The 27,500-nt window shown below is 46.3% G+C and overlaps 1 protein-coding gene across 2 annotated transcripts in view; it reads left to right on the plus strand.

Annotated features, from left to right (window-relative positions):
• LOC135093655 (LIM/homeobox protein Lhx9-like) overlaps positions 1 to 27,500 on the plus strand; it is a 115,026-nt gene that overhangs the window by 71,959 nt on the left and 15,567 nt on the right. For both annotated transcript variants that reach the window (XM_063993122.1, XM_063993123.1), the window contains exon 6: positions 11,686 to 11,891. In XM_063993122.1, the coding sequence (XP_063849192.1) occupies positions 11,686 to 11,891 (206 nt within the window). The remainder of the gene's footprint in view (positions 1 to 11,685; positions 11,892 to 27,500) is intronic.

Raw genomic sequence — 27,500 nt, forward strand, 5'->3', positions numbered from 1 at the left:
GTAGTGGTGGTGGTAGTGGTAGTGGTGATTGTGGTGGTAGTGGGGATGTGCGTAGAGAAGAGTGAGGAAATAAAAGGATAGACAAGAAGGTAAGACAAATGGTTAGGCAGGTGAAGTAAGGAGGTAAAGAATATAGAGACAGAGGAAGAGGGAAGCAAAATAAGCACAGGTAAATACTCACAGACAGACACTAAGGTTAATTAACGCAAACAGGTAAGGTAGCAATGAAAGCAGAAAGGTACAGAACAGGTAAGACAAGAAATCAGGTGAGGTCATAACGTAAACATAATAGGAAAATACGCAGAATAATGAGAACAGGTAGGAAAACAACAGAGGTGGACACTGTAAACAGGTAAACAGCTATATGGCAGGTGAGGACAGAGTTAACTAGCTGCTTTATTAATGACCACTTAGAAATACAAACTTAAAAACACCAAGAGAAATGAACCAGCACGAAAAAAAAAAAAAGTCGCACATTAAAACTAGCAAAAAAAAAAAAAAAAGGAAAAAAGAAAAGCGTAGATAAAAAAAAATGAGATTGCAGGTAAGTTAGCAGCGGAAACCAGAAAAATACGAATAAAAAAAAAAATAAATAAAAGCAACAGCAGGTGTAGGGAGAGGTGAACATATATGTGGGCAGGTAGGTAGTAGGTGGGTGGGTGGTTAAGTAATGGAGGTAGCAGTGTCAGGTGTTGGGGGCCTGCCCACTGAGCGGAGAGGACGCAATCTCTTTCAAGCACCTGCGGCGCCACACCTTCCCCAGCGGGGACTCCAGGTGTGATGGGAGGTGATGGCCGGAAAATTAGTGGAAAGCATGACTGTTCCCTCTCTTGTGGTGTTTTGTTTTAAGGTTAAGTGAGTTTGTGAAGGCAGGCACGGAGGGGAAGGAAGGAGAGAAGGAGAGGGAGGGAAGGCGAGAGGGAGAGAGGGAGAGAAGGCGAGAGGGAGAGAGGGAGGGAAGAGAGGTTAAAAAAAGTGGTTGGTGCAAGAGAAAGAATGAAGAATGAAGGGAAAATAGTGATGATAGGAGTGAAGACAGGGAGAGAGAAGAGAGAGAAGTGATAGAGGAGGTAATATAAGAGAGAAAGAGGAGGAATGAAGGGGAGGACAAGGTAGTGGCAGTGAAGGACGGAATGAAGGAAGTGATGAAGGAGGATCAGTTTATTTGCTCTGCCGTGTTTTCCTATCACTTCCTCTCTTTCCTTCTCCATCTATCAAGTTTCCATTTTCTCATTCATCATCACTATCATCTTCCCTAACCTTCCCTTCTGGCCTGTCCGTCCTCCGCCCGTCCCTGCCACGGCCCTGTCATCCCCCCTGTCATCTGTCTTCCTCACTAGGCCGGTTGTCATCACCTCCCTGGCGGCTGCTCCTCGTCCTCACACAAGCCTTGACGTGAGCAGCCGGCCACCCCCTTCCTCTACCCCTTCCCTTCCCTGTCTTCCTTCTAATCATTGCCTCTTAATTCCATCTATTCTGTCATTTCCTTCATTTGTGTTTTTTTTCCCCCTTGTTGTCTTTCTTCTTTTCGTTCCTCAGTAATTTTCATGCATCTCTACTTTATTCCTCCTGATTTTCCTCCTAATCACTGCCTCTCAGCACCACCTCTTCCTTCCACTCCCACGCCAAAGCAGTCCTGGATAAAGTGGACTCAAGAGTAAGCATTCAACTGTATCCTCCACCCGCCGCTTCGCTCCACACGTTCCACCTCAACACCCGCCCAGAGCCTCGTCAGGTAGCTTGTTCCGCGTGGGTTCCCCTTGCCTGGGTAGCGCCCGGGTTCCGCCTCCTGGTTGGGACTCGCGGCTAACTGTCAGGGAGTATTAGGCCCACAAGCCGCCGATGATTTTGAGAGGATAACCTCCAGCTGGCCGGCGCCTCTGAGGGTGGGGGAAGCCGGCAACCCAACGCTAGACATGGGGAGGCGGTGGGGATGCAAGACACGGGGAGGCGAAGGGTGTGCGGCCGTTCATTCCCAGGCCGAGTGTTGCGTTGGAGAGGTGGTGGGCATGTTAGTGGTCAACGGAAGGTGGTGGGGGATAGACATAATGGGGAGGTGGTGAGGATGGCGGCGAGGAATTGGTGGGGATGACGGTGGTGACGCGAGGAACACACACACACACACACACACACACAAAACACACACACACACACACACACACACACACACACACACACACACACACACACACGTCAAAGCAAGCCAAAGAACGCTACATAAAATAAGAATGCAACAAAACACAATGAAAAATCACCAATAATCCAACGAAAAACGAACGAAAAATAAAGATATATATATATAAAAAAAAAGAAAAGATCACTTGAATCGCGTGCTTAAGACTCATAGATACTAAAAAAGAAAGGTAGATACATCAAGGCAGATAATATGAGGTTCGAGAATTATTCCCAAGGCGGGGACTGGAATCATTTCTACTTTTTTGCTCCCTTTAACCCAGCAATGTATATAAACGGTCTGAGTTACATTTATACGTTATACTCAGGTTTTCCCCGATGCTTCCGAGCCACGTTATCATCGCCCACCTGATACCCGTAAATTATCTCAACCAATCGCACGGAAGAAATTCGCAGAAAGAATGAGTAAAACATACACGCACACACACACACACACACACACACACACACACACACACACACACACAAATGGAGATAATGTTGATTCATGGAGAAAGTGAGGAATAAGATGACTGTGGTATGTTATGGGCATGATTCTTGTGTCATTGCGTCAACAATAACGACAACAACAACAACGACAACAACAACAATAACAACAAATAAAACAACAACAACAACGAATGCAACAACAACAACAAAAACAACAACAACAACAAACAACAACAACAACAAATACAACAATAACAGCAGCAACAACAACAACAACAACAACAACAACAACAACAACAACAACAACAAACAAACAAACAAACAAACAAACACTGGAACTATACTACACAAAATCAAAATCTTTCATTAAAAAAAAAAGAAAATATGACCAACAACACTTTCCCTTCAATCAATAAATATAACAGAAAAAAAAAGAAAAAGAAAAAGAAAAGAATCGACGAACAACCAAAAGGAAAACGAAAAAAACTAAAAAATAAATAAATAAAACACACCCCAAACGAACGAAAACTGAACTTAAACTAAAGTCAACACAAACCCGAACTATATTAAAACCACACAAAGCGGCCACAACACACGCACACACACAACACACCACCACCACCACCACCAGAAGAGAAGCAGCAAGTAGTACCCGCAGCGTGAGTAGACAAGTAAAGCGAGTATAGAGAGTGGTGGAGGTGGAGGTGCGCGCCACAATGCCACACACTCACGCTACAAAAAGCCGCCCGACATTTGCATAAGTAAAAATTCACAATAAAGACATCTAGTATTAAGATTTTCCGGGCGAATGATCGGTGAAGGAGGAAGAGTCGCCGGGGCGGTCGGCTCTCCATTTATCGCGGCTTACCGTAGCGGAAACTGGGAGAGGGGGAGAAAGAGAGAGAGAGAGAGAGGGATGGAGAGGAGTGGGGCTTTGGAGTGTGGAGGAGGGATGAGGCCTTGGTATTGATGGGCGATGTGGTGTAGCCTTTTTATAGGGATTTTGTGGTGTGGTGGCGGTGTGGCGAGGCACTGTCTGCCCCCGCGCCGCACCGCCTGTTATGCTTTCGGCCACAGTGTCGTTTGAGAAGAGGAGAGGAGGAGGAGGAGGAGGAGGAGGAGGAGGAGGAGGAGGAGGAGGAGGAGGAGGAGGAGGACCTAGCTAAACTTTAGGGTCTTCAAGAACCTGGGGCGAAGAGGCGTGTTTGTCCCTCCTCCTCCTCCTCCTCCTCCTCCTCCTCCTCCTTCTCCTTCAAGCATCACGCACAAGTTTCTTAAAGATTATATTTCCTCGCCGACTCCCTTGCGTCCTTCACTCCGCCGCCCAATACTTCCAAATATCTGAACCACATTTTTACTTCGTCCTCCTTTTCTTCACCTGGCGCTGTGGACTCTCACTCATGACTCTCACTACTCTCGCTCCCTTTTTCCCCCAGACTGTCAAAGGTGAGAGTGAAAGTGTACACTGGAGAAGAGCGAGAGGAACGGGAGAGGGGAGAGAGGGAGAGGAGGAGGTGAATGAAAGGACTCCCTAAAACTCCAACGATCTTACAAAGTGAAAAATAAAAACACAAAAAAATAAAACAGGGACGCTAAAAAATATGCGATGAAAATTATGACGTTGGTGAAGGTGATAGGAGGAGGAGGAGGAGGAGGAGGAGGAGGAGGAGGAGGAGGAGGGAGGAGGAGGAGGAGGAGGAAGGAGGGGAAAGGAAGGTGGTTAGGCTTTGAGAAGTGGATAGCAGAGAAAGAGAGAAGGAAAGGATTTGAAAAGTGGAGGAATGAGAGAGAGAGAGAGAGAGAGAGAGAGAGAGAGAGAGAGAGAGAAGAGAGAGAGAGAGAGAGAGAGAGAGAGAGAGAGAGAGAGAGAGAGAGAGAGAGAGTGTATAACCAATCGTGCACTTGAACTGATTACAATTTTGCATACGAATTATGTGAAACTTCGAATTACGGAGGAGGAGGAGGAGGAGGAGGAGGAGGAGGAGGAGGAGGAGGAGGAGGAGGAGGAGGGCCACCAAGCCACCTCCTGCTGGGGAAGTCCTTGGCTGCATGTTCGTGGCCGTTAGCTCAGCGCACAGTAACACGAACACCCTCATTCATGATCTTTTTTTCCTTTCGTATTTTTTTCTCGCACGCCCAATATTCCCCTCGTGAGGACACAACCCGCAATAGAGATAACATCAAGGGGACAAGTGCCTGCGGAGTCCCCACGGGTGATAATCCCCCTCTATTAGCCTAAAGACGCGCCTTTTATTGAAACTCGGCTGATCGCGAAACCGCCCAAGAGAGAGAGAGAGAGAGAGAATGAGAGAGCGAGAGACTTAATCCTCATCTTTCAGTCCGTTTTTTCGATTTTTCACGGTAGGTTTTTCACTAAATTCACCGGGATTCGAACTGGTAATCTGGCTTGACTGGGGATGTGAGAATGAGGATTGCGAATTTCAATGGAAGAAGAAGAATACGAGGAGGAGGAGGAGGAGGAGGAGGAGGAGGAGGAGGAGGAGGAGGAGGAGGAGGAGGAGGAGGGCTTCGGCAGGGACCGGGTTTATCTCCCATCTTGAAGAATTTGTTGGGGACACTATCTCCCATTCATCTCCAAGGGGCGTAAGTATCAGTGCCGAGCCGCCGCCGCTGCCGCCGTCGCCACCACTCACCGCCGCCACTATCATCCCCGCAGGATTTATTGACATTTATTTTTCACGGGGAAGGTAAAGCGGTGCCCACGCACGGCCCGCCCCCGCCAGCCTGTCGTTATGGTGTCAGGATAACACTCCAGGGTCTTGTTGATGCAGGGGCTACCGTGCAGGAGGAGGAGGAGGAGGAGGAGGAGGAGGAGGAGGAGGAGGAGGAGGAGGAGGAGGAGGAGAAGGAGAACGAAGACATGAAAACGAGGACAAGGAGGAAGACGTGCTAAAGGAGGAGGAGGAAGTATTGATTGGTTTATAAACTTCGGCCAACGAGGTCACATGGCGTTACCCTCTTCCACCGAGAAAATAACCATGAGCCAGGATCGAACCTGCAACCTTTATACCGCTACCAGAGGAGGAGGAGGGAGGAGGAGGAGGAGGAGGAGGAGGAGGAGGAAGGACTTTGACGCCAGGGGTGCGGGGAGACTTAGCGCCACAAGTTGCTGTCAGCTTCACACATCATTAGCGGCGGCGTGAGTTGCCAGTGCGAGGCGCCGCGCGGGACCCAACAGACCCCCACCCCCCATCACGGACTTGTTATTGTTATTATTGTGAGTGTTGTGCTGGCGGCGGCGGCGGCGGCGGACGGCGGCGGTGTTTTTGCCTCTCTACAGACGCGAGGGAAGTCAGGTACTCGATCTACAAAAGACGAGCATTAATTGTCAGTTGAGTTTAGCGGGCGTGGGTACGTGAGGGCGTGGACAGCGCCGCCCACCACGCCACGCCCGCAAATCGGTAACGAGGGAGGCGGGTGGCGGCCTGCTTTGTCGCCCGCCCCAGGCTAACTTTTTATCCTCCTCTCGCTGGGAAAAACCTGGTCAGAACGAGAGTGAAAAGGCAGAAGCCGAGTCAGCGGGGCGTCCGGCGCGACACAGTGTCACTCGGGACGCCCCCGCCGAGCCTGTCTCACCAAAAAATCTGTCGCCTGCTATTGAAGACGTGACGAGTGGCTGCTTGTGTCGCCCTGCACTGGGAACCGAACGAGTGTGCTTGTCACCAGCCACCACCGCTGCGCCGCGACTCACTCCAGCAGGCTTAAGAATGGCCGCCTTCCTTCCTTCTTTCCTTCCTTCCTTACTTTCCTCTCCTCTCTTTCCCCTTCCCCGTAACTAAAATTCACAGCACAAACCTATTCTTCATATCTTTTCCTTCCCTCTTCACCACGAGCCTCCAGAAGCAGCGTTACTTAATTCCACTCCAGTGCGAGGGAAAATGTAAAATAAAACAAAACCACTACTACTGAAGCGCAAACGGAGGCATTTTTCGATTTCATTTGGAACGCGAAAATGATACGTATCGAGGCAAGAACATTTTGTGAGTGTAATTTGCCCACAGAAAATAAGGAGCGAAGGGAATGAGAGAAAACATGCAATGAACGGAACACCTCGGGAGCGGCACGACTGAATGAGCAAAGTGGATTTCGGGGAACAGTGGCCCTGAGTTTTTGTTTCATAATGAGGATTATACGACTCTCTCTCTCTCTCTCTCTCTCTCTCTCTCTCTCTCTCTCTCTCTCTCTCTCTCTCTCTCTCTCTTTACTTCATGACTAGCATCTCTCTTCCTCTTCTTGTTCTTGTTCTTGCTTACCTCCTCCTCCTCCTGCTCTTCTTCCTCCTTCTCTTCCACATCCAGAAAAGCAATAAATTTCACGCAGCAAAACCCGCAGAGTGGCAAACCCTCACCTAGCGGACCTCCAGTGCGTCACACTCCACAGATGGCAAGTGGACTGGACCGCTCACCCTATTTTCGGCACTGAACCTGCAATTAAGCCGCCTCAACTCTGCCCCCGTCGACGCCACCCTCAGCAGCGCCTCCCCCTGTCAATAACACCGCCGCGGAAACCCTGTCATCAACCCCCGCCCACGAGCCTGTAATCACCGTCACCCCATCACCACCATCACCACCCAGACGAGGCATCACTGCACCCATGATCAACATATAAATCAAGCACAAATCAGGTCTTCCAGCCACCAGACTCACACAGGAGCTGGAGCGTGGACGGCCTGGCACCTCAGTTCAGGCTTGGCCACCACGCACCTTGGGAATTCACCGCAAGATGAGAGAAATGAGTGAAAAGGTGTGTGAATACGGCGCCGTCCTGGGTCCCCTTTTGGCATTGAGTCCCCACAGCGTCCCCCTCGACCCCCTGGCGCGCCCCCAGAGTCGCGTACAACAGAAAACAAGCTGAAAGGAACCAGTGTATTTTGTGTGCATAGATCCCATTATTTGTGATACTATAATGGTCTTAAAGGAGGGACGAGGAGGAGACTTTTCCGACACGGCTCAACAGGCGGGGAAAAAGAGATGTCACAACCGACCTTAATGGCTTTTGGGTGAATGACAAGGTGGTGGTGGTGGTGGTGGTGGTGGTGGTGGTGGGAGAGCGCGAGAATACTATACTCCTCTTGCCCTCTCCCTTCCTCTTGAGAATGCTACACTATTCCCTCTCTCTCTCTCTTTCTCCCTCCCTCCCCCAGCGTCACCTAAGGGCAGGAGTGAGGGAAAATAACAAAGAAAAGAACTGTTACGCCGAATGAAGTGAAGGAAAATAACAACACGAATACAGTTATACTTAAATAATGTGATAAAAAAAACTGATGAAAGAGAAAACGAGGAATTATTCGGCGGTTTGCTGAGAGAGAGAGAGAGAGAGAGAGAGAGAGAGAGAGAGAGAGAGAGAGAGAGAGAGAGAGAGAGAGAGAGAGAGAGAGAGAGAATCGTAATGACTTTGCAAGCGGTTCACATATTTACTGACTTGCAACATTCATGAAATTTACAAACGAAAAATAAACTGCAAAAAGAAAACGGAAAGTAAACAGACCAAATAATTATTAAGTCACTCACATACAAAAAAAAAAAAAAAGTGAATGAAAAACTGAAAAATCCCTCAACGGAACACTGTGCATTGACTCTCACTCACAAACTCAATGAATAATAGAATGAAAAAGGGGGAAAAAAAGGAGAAAAAGAGAAAAGGAAACTACCCTGCGGAAAAAAAGCAAAGTTTCCTCATCGTTGCCATTCATCCCCCTTTTTTTCCCTCCTCTACTTTTTTTTCTTCACTTTGGGAGTAAATAATAATGACGATGGACTCTGAGGGAAAAAAAAAATGAAAAAAAAAGAAAAAAAAAACATTGAATTGGATAAGAAAATGAACTGATGATGATGATGATGATGATGATGATGAAGATGATAATGATGACATGAATTTTACAAGCGCCTTTTTTTGCGAACATTTTTTTTAAACACAAAGAAAAACAAAGAAAAAAAAAATATGAAGGAAAAGGATGAAAAGGGATAAATGAGAGAATGATCTTGAAGTATGAAGAGGAAGGCAAGGAAGGAAAAGTATGAAAAAAAAAATGCAGAAAAAATACGTAGGAATATGAATGAAAAGGGAAAAGGAAAACAGGGAATGATAATAATGAGTATGAGTGAGATAGACATAATAAAATAAATAAAATAATAAAAAAAGTAAGAAGGAGAGAAAAGAAAGACACAAAACTGAAAAAAAGAGAAAATACAAGAGAGAGAGAGAGAGAGAGAGAGAGGAGAGAGAGAGGAGAGAGAGAGAGAGAGAGAGAGAGAGAGAGAGAGAGAGAGAGAAAGAGAAAGAGAAAAACGTACTAATGTGCACTTCTTTGCAATTCACCGCGGGGCATTCACTGATACATCAACAAGATTATCGCGCAGATCAACAAGATGATACATAAACAGACACACAAACAGATAACGAGGATAAGGAGGAGCGACAGGGAGGAGATAAAGGAGGAAAGAGAGACAGGAGAGCACTCAAAGTTTAAATCAAATAGAAGCCCTGAAAAAAGAAAATCAGACAGACAGACAAGGATAAACTGCGGGTATGACAGATATGTAATTAGCACAGCAAATAACCACACGTGTAGATAATTGTAGATAATTAGATAAATAAGTAAAAGAAAAACGCCACAGCCAAACTTGCTCTCGATTTCCTTTATAAAAACCCTTCCCCGATAAGAAGATGCCTGATAGAACAGGTAAATTTGCATATACCTGTGGAGAGCGAAAAACCTGTAAAATTATATATACACGGGAGTATGCAAATGAGGGTATATTAATTAAGGTGAATTATACCAGGAGCTGCGGGTTGCTATACCTGGGATTACAGCAAGGTGAGTCTGTGCTCTTATGAATATTACTGCTGATGTTGTTGTTAGTTTGCTGCTGTTACTACTGCTTGCTGTTACTATACTGCTACTACTACTACTACTACTACTACTACTACTACTACTACTACGTACTTTCCAATCACCAGTACTACAATAACACAAAAAAAAAGCTAATACCATAAAAATAAAAGCCGAACTACTACTACTATTAGCTAATTATGAAGTCAAATACCATCATTAATATTTTCTCTCGCCATGATAAGAAAAAAAAACAAGGACATCGTAATTAAGAGAATAAGATCTGGATATCACCAAACGATACATTTTTTCTTTTTTTCTTGTCATCGAATTCCGTAAGTAAGATTGAGAGCGATGGTGGTGACGGTGGAGGAGAGAAGGGGAGGGTAGGGAGGGGGAGGGTAGGGAGGGGAAGAGCAGCTGCTACCCACAACTGATATGACAAGAGTGACCTGTGCTTCGGGGGAGGTAAGGGGAGGTGAGGGCAGGTGTGTGGGGAGGGTGACGAGCAGGTGGGTGGCAGGTGTGGGTGGGAGAGAGCTGTTATCTTTCTTGTAATACATAAATGGAGGTGTATTTAGTGTACTGAGTCTATCTACTGCCCTTGGGGTGTAGCTGCAGGGTGTATCAAGGTTACCTGCGCAGCGTGATATAAAATAAGGATGTGGGGAGGAAAAAGTTAATCAGAAAGTGCACGGTTGAGTTTTTCTTAGTGTTTACCTGTGAGTTGTACGTGCCTCGCGGCGTACCTGGGGTGATGTATCAAGTTTACCTGAAGCATTTTACAGAAATTAAAGATGTGGGAAGAAAAATTAATAAGAAATTGTATGTCTGGTATGTCTGACGATTTTTTTACATTGGGTTTACCTGTGAGTGTATAATCAGAGTGTACTCATGTGGGTGTACCTTGGAGATTTGTATCAAGTTTACCTGATTCACGTAACAAAAAAAAAAAAAATTAACGATGAGGAAAGAAAATCTGATGAAATGTATATCTAACGACTTTTGGGGTGTTTACCTGTGAGTGTACATACCTAGAACACCTGTGTGGGGTGTACGTTGGAAATGCGTGTCAAGTTTACCTGACGTGCTTATGTAACAAAAAAAAAAAGAATGTGGGAATAAAAGTATATTAGACTTTTTCACCATGGTTACCTGTCAGAGCATATACGAGTAACTCCAGGTGTACTTGTGTGGGTGCACCTTGGACACTGTAACTGATGAACTTACCTAACAAACACAACGGACTGAGGAGAAAAGTGTACAGAAGTTTAAATTAGACGATTATGCCTCGAAATCAACCTGAGCGTGTGTGTGTGTGTGTGTGTGTGTGTGTGTGTGTGTGTGTGTGTGTGTGTGTGTGTGTGTGTGTGATCACGAGTATACCTAACCACACCTGCTTATCTATCACCACCTGCAGTGAACCTTGAGAACAGTACCAATCAAATACATCCAACCCTTTCACCACCACGTCTCCACCCTCCCATTCCTCCCTTCACCCCAGTACACCCAACCATCCACTTGGCCCCGGTAAACGCCTTCAACATTATCATTAAAGATTATCACCCCGCCCCGCTCAACCCCAACCAGCGTCTGCCCGGGTACAGATGCCCCGCCCCGCTGCCTGTCTGTTTAAGTGCTGCCGCTACTGTTCACATTAAGAGCCGCTCGTTTTGAAGGCTTCGACTGCTGCTGGGGGTGATGTGTGTGTGTGTGTGTGTGTGTGTGTGTGTGTGTGTGTGTGTGTGTGTGTGTGTGTGTGTGTGTGTGTGTGTGTGTGTTTACTGGCCGCAAAAATGCATCCACACAGTAATCAAAATCATCAATGGTAAAAGTATTGTATATTGTTGTTATTACTCTGAGATTTAAATGTGGGATATTCTCTCTCTCTCTCTCTCTCTCTCTCTCTCTCTCTCTCTCTCTCTCTCTCTCTCTCTCTCTCTCTCTCTCTCTCTCTCTCTCTCTCTCCCCCTTCTTAACACACACGACGCATGATATAAATAACACCCAAAGATTTAAACCTCCTATCTACATACATACATACGTAATACAATTCACATTTGTCAACATAAACAAGCATTACATTCACCCTTATCGCAGGAGCCATAAGTAAACGGCTCTTCATTATCGTATGCAAATCACAACATTATCACACATCACCTTATCTCTAATGACGGAGGAGTAATCACTGCGGTCCTGTTATCTTTCAGCTATTCCTGGGGGCTACGATCTGGAGGGAGCTTACGGCCCACTGGGAACCCCTTGCCAAACTGGGAGGACGAAGAGAATCAGAACCTCCTTCAAGCACCACCAGTTGAGGACCATGAAGTCTTATTTCGCCATCAACCACAACCCGGACGCCAAGGACCTGAAGCAACTCTCGCAGAAGACCGGATTGTCCAAAAGGGTGTTGCAGGTAAGCTACATACGGTTTAAACCCTTAAGTTGTATAGGGATGACGACTGCATGATGATGAGCGGTACAAGGTGACGTACGCAAAATTCTCAGGGTCAGTAATCATGGTAGAACAAGAGGTAATATTAAATGCGTGTTTCATAGAGGGATTGCCACGTGGAGACCTGAAGGCTTCGTGCAGCTTTCCCTTATTTAACCTGCTTCCTATGGGTTCATGTATCTCGTACCCTTTAGTCCTTTAACCTTTGCACTGTTATGGCCGCTCTTTGCTAATATTCGGATCTTAAGTAACTCTAAAGACTGGGGCGTCCATATCGGTGTGGCAGGTACGGTACGCTGCATTAAGTTGACGTTCGTATCTCGGTTCCTTAATCGTGAAATTTCAATGTTTCTCCTTATTTAAGCACGTGTCACTCTCCGATTATGCGTGTTTTTAGTCTCTCTCTCTCTCTCTCTCTCTCTCTCTCTCTCTCTCTCTCTCTCTCTCTCTCTCTCTCTCTCTCTCTCTCTCTCTCTCTCTGTCAAAACAAAGAAGGATCACTACACACTAACTATTTGTTACACACACACACACACACACACACACACACACACACACACACACACACACACACACACACACATTTCTTTGTCCACTATTTCTACTTTTACGACCACATTTGTTTCTTGTTTACTTTTTGCTTTCTTCTCATCTGTCAAGTGTGAAGAAGGAAAAGCAAAGTGGAGATAAAACATTAATTTCCCCTTGGTGAACTCTGGAGAAGGAGGAGGAGGAGGAGGAGGAGGAGGAGGAGGAGGAGGAGGATAGGTAGAATAGATAAGATGGAGTCAAGCAATCATCATCACGTTTATAAGTACTCAGGCATCAATTTAATGGTAGCAATGGGCCTTATCACTTTCCTTTTTCTTCCTCTTCCTCTTCTTCTTCTTCTTCTTCTTCTTCTTCCTCCTCCTCCTCCTCCTCCTCTAAGCTCTTCCCTCTAGCCCATAATACTGCACTCCGGTAATTTGAGGTGATGTGGAGTAGATGACATATTAATTAGTGATACAGGTTCGTGTGTGTGTGTGTGTGTGTGTGTGTGTGTGTGTGTGTGTGTGTGTGTGTGTGTGTGTGTGTGTGTGTGTGTGTGTGTAGGTTAGTGGACAGTCATTAAGATTTTAGCGGTAAGGCAGAGAAGGTGAGGGAGGTAAAAGAAGAGGAAGAGGAAGAATGAAGAATGAAGGTGAATAATAAAGGTAAAGAATGGAAAATAAAGAATGAGGATGAAGATGAACAAGAGGAAAATGAAGAAGAGGAGGGAGTAGATGCGGGGAGTTTAAAAAGGTCTCTCTCTCTCTCTCTCTCTCTCTCTCTCTCTCTCTCTCTCTCTCTCTCTCTCTCTCTCTCTCTCTCTCTCTCTCTCTCTCTCTCTCTCTCTCTCTCTACCAAAAGGTACACGTTGATTGGATTGTCTTCTTTTTCATCTCATACTTTTATTATCCTTTTTCTTTCTATTCATTTTCCGGTGTATTTATATTTGCATTCTATTTCTTTTTTCATCTATCTCCTCTTTATTCCCCTTCCTCTATCTTCTCTCTTTTCATCAATCTTTCTTCCTTTCTCTTTATCTTAAATGCTTTGTCGTTTTCGTATCTTAGTTTGTACAGCACACATCTCTTTGTTTTATTCTCTCTCTCTCTCTCTCTCTCTCTCTCTCTCTCTCTCTCTCTCTCTCTCTCTCTCTCTCTCTCTCTCTCCCTTTTATCTATTTGACGCCTTTCCTTTCTATACTATTTTATTTTCACTGTCGTTTTTATTTATCTTTTAATTTGCCACCTTTATTTATCTCTCTCTCTCTCTCTCTCTCTCTCTCTCTCTCTCTCTCTCTCTCTCTCTCTCTCTCTCTCTCTCTCTCTCTCTCTCTCTCTGTTTTTGTCTCAAGTGTGATTTACAATGACAACTCTCTCTCTCTCTCTCTCTCTCTCTCTCTCTCTCTCTCTCTCTCTCTCTCTCTCTCTCTCTCTCTCTCTCTCTCTCTCTCTCTCTCTCTCTCTTTGTATTATTATCTCTTATCTCTCCCAACTTTTCTTTCCTCGGATAGTCTTGAATCCCCTTCGTCGGGAGAGTAATGGGTTCGGTTCTCACAGCTCCTCCTCCCTCAGTGTGTTGCAAATTAGCGGTCACGTCACTATGCCTCATACGACTCGAGAAGGAGGAGGAGGAGGAGGAGGAGGAGGAGGAGGAGGAGGACGAGGTATATATCAGTGCATAACTCCCTTCCTTTCACACCAACTCATACATTTTAGGACTTCTTGGTCATTATAGATGCGGCGTGTGGCAGGGTGTGTGGCAGGGTGAGGTGGAAGGGTGAGAGGGAAGGGTGAGGAGGAAGAGTGAGCTAGAAGGGTGAGGAGGAAGAGTGAGGTGGAAGGGTGAAGTGGAAGACGTGAGAGGGAAGCGTGAAGAAGGGTGAGGTGTGTGTGTGTGTGTGTGTGTGTGTGTGGTACTGACAGGTGGAAGTAAGTGATTGGTTTCCTGTATCACGTCACGGAATTGCCAGGTGTTCACAGGTGCATGCGTGGTGAATGTTACGCGTGATCTCATCAGTAATCAAGCCAGGCAAGGTGTTACAGGTGTCTCCATAACCCCTTTCGTGATCGCCTTCCATTTGCACAACCCCCAATCTCTACTTACTCTTTTCAATAACAACGGGTAGGAGAATCATAAATTACCTTCACTATTATTTGTCGAGGAAACGATACTAAAATATATACGTTGATACAAAGTAGTGAAACATACAAAAAAAAAAAAAGTATCAATATTTAAACTGAATAACACGAAAACTTGAAACACAAACTATAATACGTTAGAAGTAAATAAGCCACATAAAAAAAATATTACCTATAAAGAAAAAAAAACAATCGTTGGAAGAAAAACACGATAATAAAAACACAGCGTGCTAAAAAACGGGAAAAAAAACTGATGAAATAAGAGGAAAAAACTCATCACAAGCAGCCGAGAAGATACAGGGAGCAGCTGAGGAAGAGGAGGAGGAGGAGGAGGAGGAGGAGGAGGAGGAGGAGGAGGAGGATGTTGGCAAAACTGTAACTGGATAATAGGTGGGTGTTGGCAACGGTGCAGTGACGGAGAGGTGAATGAGTGCCAGGTACGGTGCCAAGGGAGAGAAAGAGAGGGAGAGGGAGAGAGAGAGAGGTTGAGAGAGAGGGAGAGGGAGGGGATGGCAATGAGGGAAATAGCAAATGACATCAGGGAGGAGGAAGAGAAGGAAAAAGAGGAGGAAATGTGTAGGGAGAAATTGAGGGAGGAGATGCTTCTGCTGACGGAGGAAAGGTGTTAGTGAAAGGCGCCCTGAGAGAGGAGGTGAGGACACGAAGAATCTCCCGAAGAAGGACAGCTTGCTATTGATAAAAGGAAACGAGACTACTGAAGGATTTACTCTACAATCTACACCACGATGCCAGTGGGTGGTGACGAGGTGAACTGATTCCCTGACACTTGCCTGGTGGTGGTGGTGGTGCTGGTGCTGGTGGTGGTGGTGGTGGTGATGGAAGCACGACGGCTCTGTGGAAAGAAAATAAGACAAAGGAATTAGGAGGAAATTATGAAAATACGATGCTTCTGTAAAAATAAATGAAATAAAGTAACAGGTAAGTACAATAACAAAAAAAGCGAGCAATAAAGAAAAAAATAAAGAAGAAAGAAAGAAAGAAAGAAAGAAAGAAAGAAAAAACAAACAAACAAATAAAACAACAACAGCGAATTAGATAAAAAGAAAGAGAGAACAAATACAGACACAGTAGGTTGAAAATTCTAGACACAACGACTCTATATAAAAGAAAGAATGAAAATAAAAAAAAAATCTAAGTTAAAAAGAATGAACACGAGAAACATCTGCAAAAAAAAAAAAAAAAAAAGAAAACGAAAAGAAACGAATGAGAACGGAACAATAAATATGGACACGATGGCTTAGAAAATCATCAAGACACGCGACTACCACAGAAAGAATGAAAGAAAAACGATACACAAAAAAAAAATAAATAGATAAAAACAATGAATCCAATAGAACGGTTGAAAAGAAAAAGAAAAAAAAAACAGTGGCGTAGACTAACAAATGTGAAGCAATGTAAATAAAATAAAAACAGAACAAAATAAGACAAATGAAAATAGAAGATGTGATAAAGAAAAAGATGAAATAGTTAAAGGAAAAAAAAACTGGAATAACATTGACAAATTAAAAGGGAAAGTGATAAAAAAGATAAAACTGTTAAAGAAAAAAATAATGGAGACAAAATCAAAACAAATTAAAAGAGAACATGACAATAAAAAAAAAGGAAATAATCAAAGAAAAATATACTAACATTAAGACAAATTGAAACAAAGAAAGCGATAAAAAATGAAATAATTAAAAGAAAAGAAATAATTAAACAGGTGAAAGTAAGCGATATGATGTTTCAAGAGGCACAAGACAGGTTAATGATGCGGGATGAGGGCATCGACACCAGGTGATACAGGTGTTACAAGTGACAAGACTTACTGGTCACGGTGATTAATTGCGACGCGAAGGCAGCCTCTGATAACACGCTGTACACCTGCCGCCCATGCTCAGGTGTGCAGGTGGTGGTGGTGGTGGTGGTGGTGGTGATGGTGGAAGTAGTAGTAGTTAGTAGAATTATTAGAAGTAATGGAAGAAGAACAAGAACAAGAACAAGAAGAATAATAAAAGCAAGAAGAACAAGAAGAAGAAAAGAATAAGAACAGGAACAAAAACAAAAACAAGAACAAGAGCAGGAACTAGAAGAAAAACAAGAACAAGAACAAGAACACGGAAAAAAAGAATGAAGAAGAAAAAGATGAAGAAGAAAAAGAAAAAGAAAAGAAGAAGAAAAAGAAGAAAAGCAAAAAAAAAAAAAGAAAAGAAAAAAATGATGAAAAAGTAAACATCAATCACCACCACCACCGCCACCACCACCACCACCACCACCAACAGTACCACCACACAAACTCGCATCACCTGTTTTCTTTCCACGTAGGGCGTTTATTTGTGAGGATCGCTAATAGGCAGTAACATCATATACCACCACGCTGAGGCCAACAGCTCGTATACAATGTGAAAACTGCTTGTTGACACTAACATTATGTCACACCACGAGGCAGGGAGACACTTTACGAAGGGCGATGAAAATGTTCCGATTATGCTCCAACTGATTAGCAAATGTTGATGATGACATTAATAGTGAGAGGCGGTGGTGGCAGTGGCAGTGGCGGTGGTGGTGGCGGTGGTGGTGGTGGTGGTGGTGATGATATATAAAATAGAAGTGGTGAAAGTTGCGTCAATTCAGGTGATAGGTGGCCATACATATTGCTGCAGGTGACTCTTGGGAATTAATTAAAGGGTTGTATAGTTAGGTTTGGCAGTTTAGATTGTCACGCTAATGGCGAGAACTGGCGGGTGACGAACAGCGTGAAATAAGAGTGAACGAATGGGGAAGGAACAGGAGGATGACGAAGAATGAGGAAGAAATAATGTGAAGAGAAAATATAGAGAAGATTGAAGATACGATAGGAAAACAGTAGATGATAATAAAGCAATGAGATAAGATAAGGAAAAGAAAGAAGGGTGACAAGCAACAACAGACATAAAGGATGAGAGAAGTCAAATAATAAAAAAGAAAAAAAGTAAAAAAAAAAACAAACGAAAACAATTAAGGGAAGCAAGATAGAGATAAGAGAAGAGAATAGAAGAGGAGAGGAAGAAAAGAAAGGAAAGATAATGAGGAATAGAGAAAAGAGATGACAGGATAACATCGAGGTAAGGAAGGAAGAAAAGATAAGAAAAAGGGAAGAGAGGAATGAGGAAGAGGAAGGAAGAAGAGATAAGGAGGGAAGGGAGGATGTACGGAAGAGAGAACAAAGAAAGAAAGGGGAATACTCGTAAGGAGAGGTAAAACATATGGAAACATTGGAAAAGAAGGAAAAGAAGAGGAAGAGCAGAAGGAGGAGGAGGAGGAGGAGACGAGATAAGAGATGTCGAGGGAGGAAAGAGAAAACAACGATAAGGAGACAAGGGAGGATAAGAAAGGGGAGGATAAGAAGGAAGAAAGGAAGGAGGGGAGGGAGGGAGGGAGAGAGGGAGGGGAGGGGAAGACACTTGAGGGCTCCCTTCTTTACGACAAATAAGCGACGTGCGGGACAGAACACAAACCATTTTTTCTCACGTGATAGTCGCTGTGGCCTCGCGAAGTGCCAAGTGTATGGGTGTGTGTGTGTGTGTGTGTGTGTGTGTGTGTGTGTGTGTGTGTGTGTGTGTGTGTGTGTGTGTGTGTGTGTGTGTGTGTGTGTGTCAAGGGTTGGACATTCAAACTGGTGCTTCCTGACTAAATGAAATGTCAGTGGGTCATTTTTACCCATTAATTTGGATTGCCCTTTTTTCGAGATGGGTGGAGGTGAGGAAAATTCTCTCTCTCTCTCTCTCTCTCTCTCTCTCTCTCTCTCTCTCTCTCTCTCTCTCTCTCTCTCTCTCTCTCTCTCTCTCTCTAATTGCTGATATCCACCTTTAATTTTTCACCTATCAATTCTTATTTTTATCCAATGCTACGTGTCACATGAACTTTTTTCTCCAATTTCCACACGTGCTTAGTTTATCATTCTATTTCTCCTCCTCCCTCTCTCCGTTCCTTTATTATTTATGAGCTACACGTGTCCCTGCCTCTATTCCCATTTCTCATCACCACAGTCACTCTTTCATGGCTTATCTTAACTTGGCTGTTCCTCTCTCCCTAAATCACTCGCCCTCCCTCTGTTACTTCCTATTCTTCATTCATTCTCTCTCTCTCTCTCTCTCTCTCTCTCTCTCTCTCTCTCTCTCTCTCTCTCTCTCTCTCTCTCTCTCTTCTTAACACTTCTCTGTCCCTTTTCCTTAATCTACTTTTTTTTTCTCTTTTTTTCATTCTTTCTCTTTCTCTTCATTCCTTTCTTTGTTCCTTCCTTCCTATCTCCGTATATTTTTCTCTTTTCCTTTCCTTCACCTATGCGGACTTTTTTCCTCTCCCTTGTTTCCTTCTATATTCTCATTCTTCCCTTTTATCAGCATCTTCCTTCATCCTTCTATTCTTTCCCTCTCTCTCTCTTAGTTACTTCCTCTGTTCTTTCCCATCTCTGAATATCTACTTTCCTTTTCCTTTTCTTCATGTTTCCTCCTACATTCCTACGTTCCCATTCCTCCCTTTCATCCGTCCTTGCCTTCTCTCCCATCTCCTTCCCCCTTCCTATCCTCCCTTTCCTTCAATGAACTTCAATCCATTCCTCAGCCTTCCTGTCACTCTAACCAAACACACCCTCCATCCTCACCATCCCCCTTTCCTTCTCACCCTTCCTCCTCTCTCACCCTCTGTACCCCCATCCCTCTCTCTCTCCCCCTTCCCTTTCGTCAGCCAAGGTGCCAAGCGGCCGCCCCCGTCACATCTGGTGCCATCCATTACGACCCTCACATAATGAGTTATAGAGGGTCGTCTCACAGAAATAATGCTATCCATCTCAGAGGAAAAAGGTCGTGTTTTCCTGGGACGTCGCGGCCACTACTGACGAAGGAGGAGGAGGAGGAGGAGGAGGAGGAGGAGGAAAGGAAAAAGAGGTGAATAGAGGAAAAGTGGAAAGGAAAGTGATGATGATGGTATAAGGAGGAGGAGGAGGAGGAGGAGGAGGAGGAGGAGGAGGAGGAGGAGGAGGAGGAGAGGGAGGAAGAAGAGAAGAAGCTTCATGTATATCAACAAGTTTAGTACGCAAAAGCTTAAACACACATACACACACACACTTACACACACATACACACAGCACAGTAAAACAATAACAACAATAAAAATAATAAAAATAATAATAATAATAATAATAATAATAATAATAATGATAATAATAATAATAACAATAATAATAATAATAACAAAATACATCCTTCAGTTTCTATCGTTTTTTGGGTGAATTAATCTTCCCTTCGAGTCATTTCACAAAAGGTTACTGTGTGGTTGTTAGCTAGTTGTGTGAACGAGTGAATGAGCGAGACTTGTGTGAGGCATGAATACGTGTATGAGTGAACGAGCTAGGCTTCAGTCATAAGTGTTAAGTTGAAGTGCGCGGCCTGGCGCCGGGAGATCACCTACCTCCAGCCTTCTGTTCACACCTTCTGTGAATAAACACCTGCACTGTTACCTGCGTTTCCTGTGCCCCTGCTGGTCAAGAGTCGAACATGGCGCAGTGAGTAGGATCAGGACAAGGCTGCAGTGGGTACGGCGCAGAATGGAGAAGCAGTTGGAGGCGCTGGCTGCCCTGCTAGCGCGACAGTCGGAGCAGAGTCAGGCTCTGCTAGCGCGACAGTCGGAGCAGAGTCAGGCTCGCGAGGAGCGTTTAACCCAGCTGCTGGAGAGAGTGGGGACACAAGCTCCCAGTCGCACCACGGCGAGCAATGAAGGCGAAACCACAGCCCGCAGCACGTCTACCCAGGGCGCGAGGTTCCCGACGTCCGCCACCATCATTCCTCACTTAACGGCGTCAGCATCTTTACGTGAGTTCGACACGTGGCGCCATAAGTTTGAAGGATACGTAACCCTCGCCAGGATAGACTGTCTCTCCCTGGCTGAGCAGAGGGCGGCACTCGCTGCTGTCCTAGACGACGAGTGGACCCGTACACTTCGCTACGGGATAAGCTTACCGAGAGACGCGGAGTTAAGAACCATCCTCGATGCAATGTGTGAGTACCTGCGAAGCCAGCGCAACATCATCATGGATAGAAGAGACTTCTACTCCCGCGTGCAAGAAACGCAAGAAGGTTTTGACGACTTTTTATGTGCTGTAAAGGAAATCGCCAATTTCTGTGACTTTTGCGACCAGTGCATAAACCATCAGCTGCGTGACAGAATTGTCGTTGGGACACGAGACGAAGTGGCTCTGAAACGCATGCTGGAAAACAAGAAACTCACCCTTGAAAACGCCATAGATATTTGCAGAGCATCAGAGAGCGCTAACCAGTGTAGTGCAGTACTAAGGGGCGGCTCTCACTCTTCGAGCCATGGTGTGAACGCTGTCTCGAACTACAGGAAGGGCAGTTTCGGGGCTCAAGCCCCACGGGCTGTTATCGTTGTGGCAAAGATTGTCGCAGTGACAAAAGGGGATGCCAGGCAATAGATAAAGTGTGTCGTAACTGCGGGAAAAGAGGGCATTTTGCGAGTGTATGTCAGCAGACAGTGAGGAAACGACGAGGAGCTTCGAGGAGTCCCTTCAACTGTCTCTCCTCATCGCGGTGCAGGCCCGAGGCGGGGAGCCAGTGCCAGTGTATACCAGCTCTTATCAGGCGTATACACAAAGACGGTGACGGCACGACCTGCGCCCCAGGTGCTCATTACCGCCACACATCCCGCTGGAAGAGACAAGATTACGTGGACTCCTGACTCTGGGGCCGAAACGACCGTTATTGGCCTCGACACGGCAACACTCCTTGGAATCCCCGCCCTCCAGCTTGGCGCCCGCTGATGGTGATGGACTTTATGCTGCCGGTAATCACCCCCTCACCTGTGTAGGAACTTTCTCGTCGCACTTGCAACTGGGCGACAGGGAAGCTGAGACTGTTGTGAGCGTGGTGAAGGAGGTGAAGGGGGCGCTGCTTAGCTGGTACGATTCCATCGCTCTCGGAATCCTCCCCGAAGATTTTCCGGCTCAAATCCGACCGCTACGCAGGGAAGAACAGCACACCGGCAACAGCTCCATCAAGTACCCGACCGCCTCGCAGCCACCTCTATCTACGCCCACAGAAGTGATCAGCTGGCCTCATTCCTACGACCCAACGCCACAGCAGCGTGCGGGGCACGCTGCTGCTGTGATCAAGGCCTTTCCCAGCGTCTTCAAGCAAAGGAAGGTTTACGTGCAATGGCTGGTGGATCCATGGCCATCGAGTTGACAGACGACGCTCGACCCTTCGCCGTAACAGCATCTCGTACAATCCCTTACAATTGGCGTGAAGAAATTAAGAGCCAGTTGGAAGAGCTGCTTAACAAGGGAATCATCGAGAGTGTGGACTACCCTACGGCATGGTGCCACCCCATCGTGCCTGTCCCAAAAAAGACATCTGGTGTAAGGCTGTGTGTTGACCTGACACGACTCAACCGTTACGTGAAGAGGCCCGTGTATCCAGTGCGCTCACCTCATGACGCCATCGCCTCGATCGGGACCGGAGCAGTTTGGTTCACCACTCTTGATGCCAAGATGGGGTATTTTCAAGTCCCCATTAGAGAAGAAGACCAGGATTTAACCTGCTTCATAACACCTTGGGGTCGGTACAAGTTTCGGCGAGCGGTTATGGGTCTCGTCTCGTCTGGAGACGAGTATAACCGTCGAGGAGACCAAGCTCTCGGCGACATACCTAACACCATCAAGATCGTGGACGACATCCTGGCCTATGACTCCACCTACAGTGCGCACTTAGCCCATGTCATTCAGATTGTGCGGCGGTGTGACCAGCACGGCATCACTCTCAACCCACAGAAGTTTACATTCGCGGAAAGAGTGGTAGATTACTGTGGTTACTCTGTTTCTGGACAAGGCTACACGACAGACTCAAAGAAAGTTAAGGCAATCTCTGACTTCCCACGACCACAGCACATCACCGACTTACGATCATTCATGGGTCTTACAAACCAGCTTGGAAGCTTTTCTCCTGCTGTGGCTGCAGCTGCACAACCCCTCAGAGATCTCTTACGCCCGAAGAACAGTTGGTGCTGGTCTCCTAACCATGAAGAGGCGTTTGAGAAGGTGAAACAGTGTCTCGTCAGCCCACCTGTCTTGGCATACTTCGACCCATCATTACCAACGATGCTACAGACTGACGCCTCAAGGATGCACGGATTTGGATTCGTTCTCCTGCAGAAGCACAGTGACCAGTGGAAGATGGTGCAATGCGGGTCAAGATTTGTTACAGACACAGAGAGCCGCTATGCAGTAATAGAGTTGGAAATGGCTGCAATCGTCTGGGCAGTCAGGAAATGTGGCACCTACCTGAAAGGACTCCCTCACTTCGATCTAGTGCTCGACCACCGCCCGCTGATACCTCTCCTCAATAGCAAGTTGTTGGGAGAAATAGAGAACCTGCGGCTGCAGCGCATGAGGGAGAAGCTTGCTCAGTATTCTTTCACAGCAAGCTGGCAAAAGGGATCGACACACTGTGTGCCCGACGCCCTCTCACGTGCTCCAGTACAGGACCCAGTGGAGGAAGAGGATGCTGCTACATCTGGTGACCTCGACCCTCTCCACTCAGCGGTCATCTCAGCGTTATCTGCCACCAATGAGGACGGCGTCCGCTTAGCACCACTCCAGGATCAGACTGTGGAAATGGTACGTGCCGCAGCAGCAAGAGACGGGGAGTACTGCTTGCTCAAGAACGTCATCATCGAGGGCTTCCCTGATCATTGCCACGACCTCGATCACCGCTTGCGTACGTACTGGCCGGTGCGCAGTCTGCTGGCCGTAGACGACGACCTGGTGGTTTACGGGCCGAGGCTTCTTATTCCTCACAGCCTCCGCCGAGAAACACTAGAGCGACTCCATGACAGTCATCAGGGGATGGAGCGCACCAAGCGACGGGCCCGACAAACGGTGTACTGGCCTGGTATGGACAGAGACGTTGAGAACGTCGTTTCTGGATGCTCACTATGCCGTCCACTCCTACCAAGCCAAGCCAACGAACCTCTCTGGCAGGACACGGACACACCCAGCAGGGTGTTTGAGTCAGTTTCTGCAGACTACTTCCACGCAGCAGGCCGTACATACCTCGTGTATGTAGATCGCTTGTCTGGGTGGCCTCACGTGTCTGCATGCTCACGTCCAGCATCGGCTGATCAGCTCGTTCGTGTCCTTCGGGGTGTGTTCGCCGACACGGGCGTGCCTGTTCTCCTGAGGACTGACGGTGGACCGCAGTTCACTTCTTCATCGGTACGGCGCTTCCTGGCTCGATGGGGGGTGGAGCATCGTGTATCTTCACCTCATTATCCACGCTCCAATGGTCACGCCGAGGCAGCGGTCAAGTCCGTGAAGAAGCTGATCCTCACGACCACACAGCAGGGACACCTGGACGAGGATGCGTTCGCTCGCGGGTTGCTGGAACTGCGCAACACTCCGAGGGCGGAAGGGCGATCACCAGCACAAGTCCTCTTCGGTCATCCTATGAGGTCCTGTGTCCCGGCTCATCATCGCTCATACGCTCAGCAGTGGCAGCGCGCTGCTGATGAGTGCGACGCCAAGGCAGAGCGACTGAGGAAGAAAGCGAAACTTCGCCACGACGCGTCCGCCCGTACTCTTCCTCTCCTGCACCTCGGTGGCCACGTCGACGTTCAAGATCACACGACAGGCCTCTGGGATCGCCTGGGTGTCATCGTGGCTGTTGGGCGAAGGAGAGACTACCTCATCAAGATGGGCAGCGGTCGCGTGATGTGGCGTAATAGAAGACACCTACGCCCACACAGACCTCTTGCTCCCCTTCCTGTCGAGCAGCACACCGCTCATGGCGGTGCAGCGCTTCAGCATCAGGGTCACGAGGAACACCACCATCCCGGCAGCCCGGAGCATCAGGGTAACGGGGTACACCGTGGCCGAGAGCAACCAGAGCGTCGAAGCAGCCGACAGCGTAGGGAGCCGAGACGACTGCAGGTGCGGTGGCACCGTAGCACCTACGATTAGTCGTACGTGTTCATTGTACGCTGTGTTTGTTTTGTGTATATGTACCGTGTTTTCTGTACTTCAATCATTGTAACTTTGTTTCATGTGTTACGGTAGCCATAACAAAGATAAGGAATCTTCCTTATGTCTCGGGGGAGGTGTGTGGTTGTTAGCTAGTTGTGTGAACGAGTGAATGAGCGAGACTTGTGTGAGGCATGAATACGTGTATGAGTGAACGAGCTAGGCTTCAGTCATAAGTGTTAAGTTGAAGTGCGCGGCCTGGCGCCGGGAGATCACCTACCTCCAGCCTTCTGTTCACACCTTCTGTGAATAAACACCTGCACTGTTACCTGCGTTTCCTGTGCCCCTGCTGGTCAAGAGTCGAACAGTTACCAAGAATCTTTTGAATAACTTAGCATTTCAATTTCGACATCAAATATTTTTCTCCTGGCGAAGGTTATTTGAGAAGATTTTTGTAATTTTTTATAGCACTTTAAAATATCGCTTTAGTGGTCTTGATTTTCACCTACAAATGATGATGATGATGATGATGATGATGATTTTGATGGTGACAAGGAGGAGGAGGAGGAGGAGGAGGAGGAGGAGGAGGAGGAGGAGGAGGAGGAGGAGGAGGAGGAGGAGGAGGAGGAGAGACGAGGAAAGTTAAATTTAATCTCATCTTCCCATTAGTCTCTCTCTCTCTCTCTCTCTCTCTCTCTCTCTCTCTCTCTCTCTCTCTCTCTCTCTCTCTCTCTCTCTCTCTCTCTCTCTCTCTCTTACTTAAACTGCATCTCATCCATTTTTTTTCTAACGCATTGATTCAAAATGTCCCTCAATGTAATTTCCTGTCGGCTCTCTCTCTCTCTCTCTCTCTCTCTCTCTCTCTCTCTCTCTCTCTCTCTCTCTCTCTGTCTTGAATGTCAGATTAACCGTTCCTCTTCGTTTTACAGTAAAATAACTTTCTTCTATTTTTTTTTCCTTTTTCCATTCGTGAATAGCGCTTACACACACACACACACACACACACACACACACACACACACACACACACTCTCTCTCTCTCTCTCTCTCTCTCTCTCTCTCTCTCTCTCATTACATAACATACCTGTCAACACAGCAATTACCTAATTAAAGATTACTATTATCGAAGAAAACACCTATTATCTCTCTCTCTCTCTCTCTCTCTCTCTCTCTCTCTCTCTCTCTCTCTCTCTCTCTCTCTCTCTCTCTCTCTCCCCCTCTCTTCTTAACCAGTGATCCGTTTCGTCTCAATTTCTCTTCTTCATGGTCTTGCTTTCAATCAAAGGAAGAGAAGGCAAGAGAAAGAGAGGAAGGAAAGAGGCAGGGAGGATTAAAACAAGGAGATGGAGGAACTGAGAGACTTTGAAGATAAAATAAAATAAATAGATGGAAAAAAAGGAGAATAGGAGAGGGAGAGACGGAAGGGAGTGAGAAAGAATGCAGGTAGGAGGAAAGGTAGCAAATAGGAGAGAGAGAGAGAGAGAGAGAGAGAGAGAGAGAGAGAGAGAGAGAGAGAGAGAGAGAGAGAGAGAGAGAGAGAGAGAGAGAGAGAGAGAGGACATTGGTTCAGGATCACTAAACTTCTTTTCACCTACTGCTCGCTTGAAAAGACTCCACATGTTCACCTGTTTCACCTGCTGACTCATCTCCTCCTCCTCCTCCTCCAGCATCACCTCCTCCTGCTCTTCCTCCACCTCCTACTCCTACACATCAGTCATACCCACTAACATAACACACACACACACACACACACACACACACACATCTTTCCACCTTTCCACCTCCTATTTCTCCACCAATGCCATTATCTCGTTCCTTTTCCGCCTACTACCTAACCTAACCTTACTTAATTCAACTCAACGTAACTTATACTAAACCCAACCTAACCTAACCTACTAAACCTAACCTAAACTAATCTAATTTAAGCTAACCCAGTCATCTTTAAGAACACACACACAAACACACACACACCCACATACATACACTCTTCCACCTCCATCCACATCCTGATCCATACACTCCACACCTGATCCCGGAAGGCGTCACGTGATAGGTAAGGTGTTCTTGCGACGCCTCAGGTAATTCCCTCGCGCCGTCTCAGGTAAAAAGGTAATTTAGGGCAACGAAATCTCTCCAGGTGGGTGTTCGAAGAGATGACCTTTGGGTGAGTGGCGCGTGATGCCATTGTGTGTGTGTGTGTGTGTGTGTGTGTGTGTGTGTGTGTGTGTGTGTGTGAAGGGGATCTGGTTTAGAAGGAAATGCCTCTGTTATTATTTTGATTAAGACGATGCAACACCACTTATCTCCTCCTCCTCCTCCTCCTCCTCCTCCTCCTCCTCCTCCTCCTCCTCTTCTTCCTCCAACTGCAGGATCATGTCGTGTTCATGTGACGCAGAGAAGGATAAAGAGAGAGGAAAAGTATAAGGGGGAGGCGCGAAAAGGAGAAAAAAAGACAGCGGAGATGGAAAGTAGAAAAGAACAAGAAGGAAAAGATAGGAAAGGATAAGAAAAGTAGAAGAGACACGAGGGGAAGTATGAAGGGAAAAAAACTAGGAGTGCACGAGGAAAAATATAAGGGAAGTGGGAAAATATAAGAGGAAAGAGGAAGTAAGAGGAAAAAAATAAGAGATGAGAGGATGAGTGAAAAAATGTATAGGAAATTAAGAGAGAGAATCCTCAAAAGAACATAAAAAAGGGCCAATAAGTCAGCTGCTGTTTGCTCCTTTCTTGGTGTTCCCTTGTGCGGGTGCCAGGACCGAGTGGCGGCACCTCAGCTGGCCCATAAAGTCGATTCTCTCTTGGCACTTACGCTCCACGAAGTGACCATTAAGAGAAAGTAATGAGCAGGAGGATGTCCCCTTTTTTGCCTCTCTCTCTCTCTCTCTCTCTCTCTCT

Source organism: Scylla paramamosain, chromosome 43 (assembly GCF_035594125.1).
Source record: "Scylla paramamosain isolate STU-SP2022 chromosome 43, ASM3559412v1, whole genome shotgun sequence".
Lineage (NCBI taxonomy): Eukaryota > Metazoa > Arthropoda > Malacostraca > Decapoda > Portunidae > Scylla > Scylla paramamosain.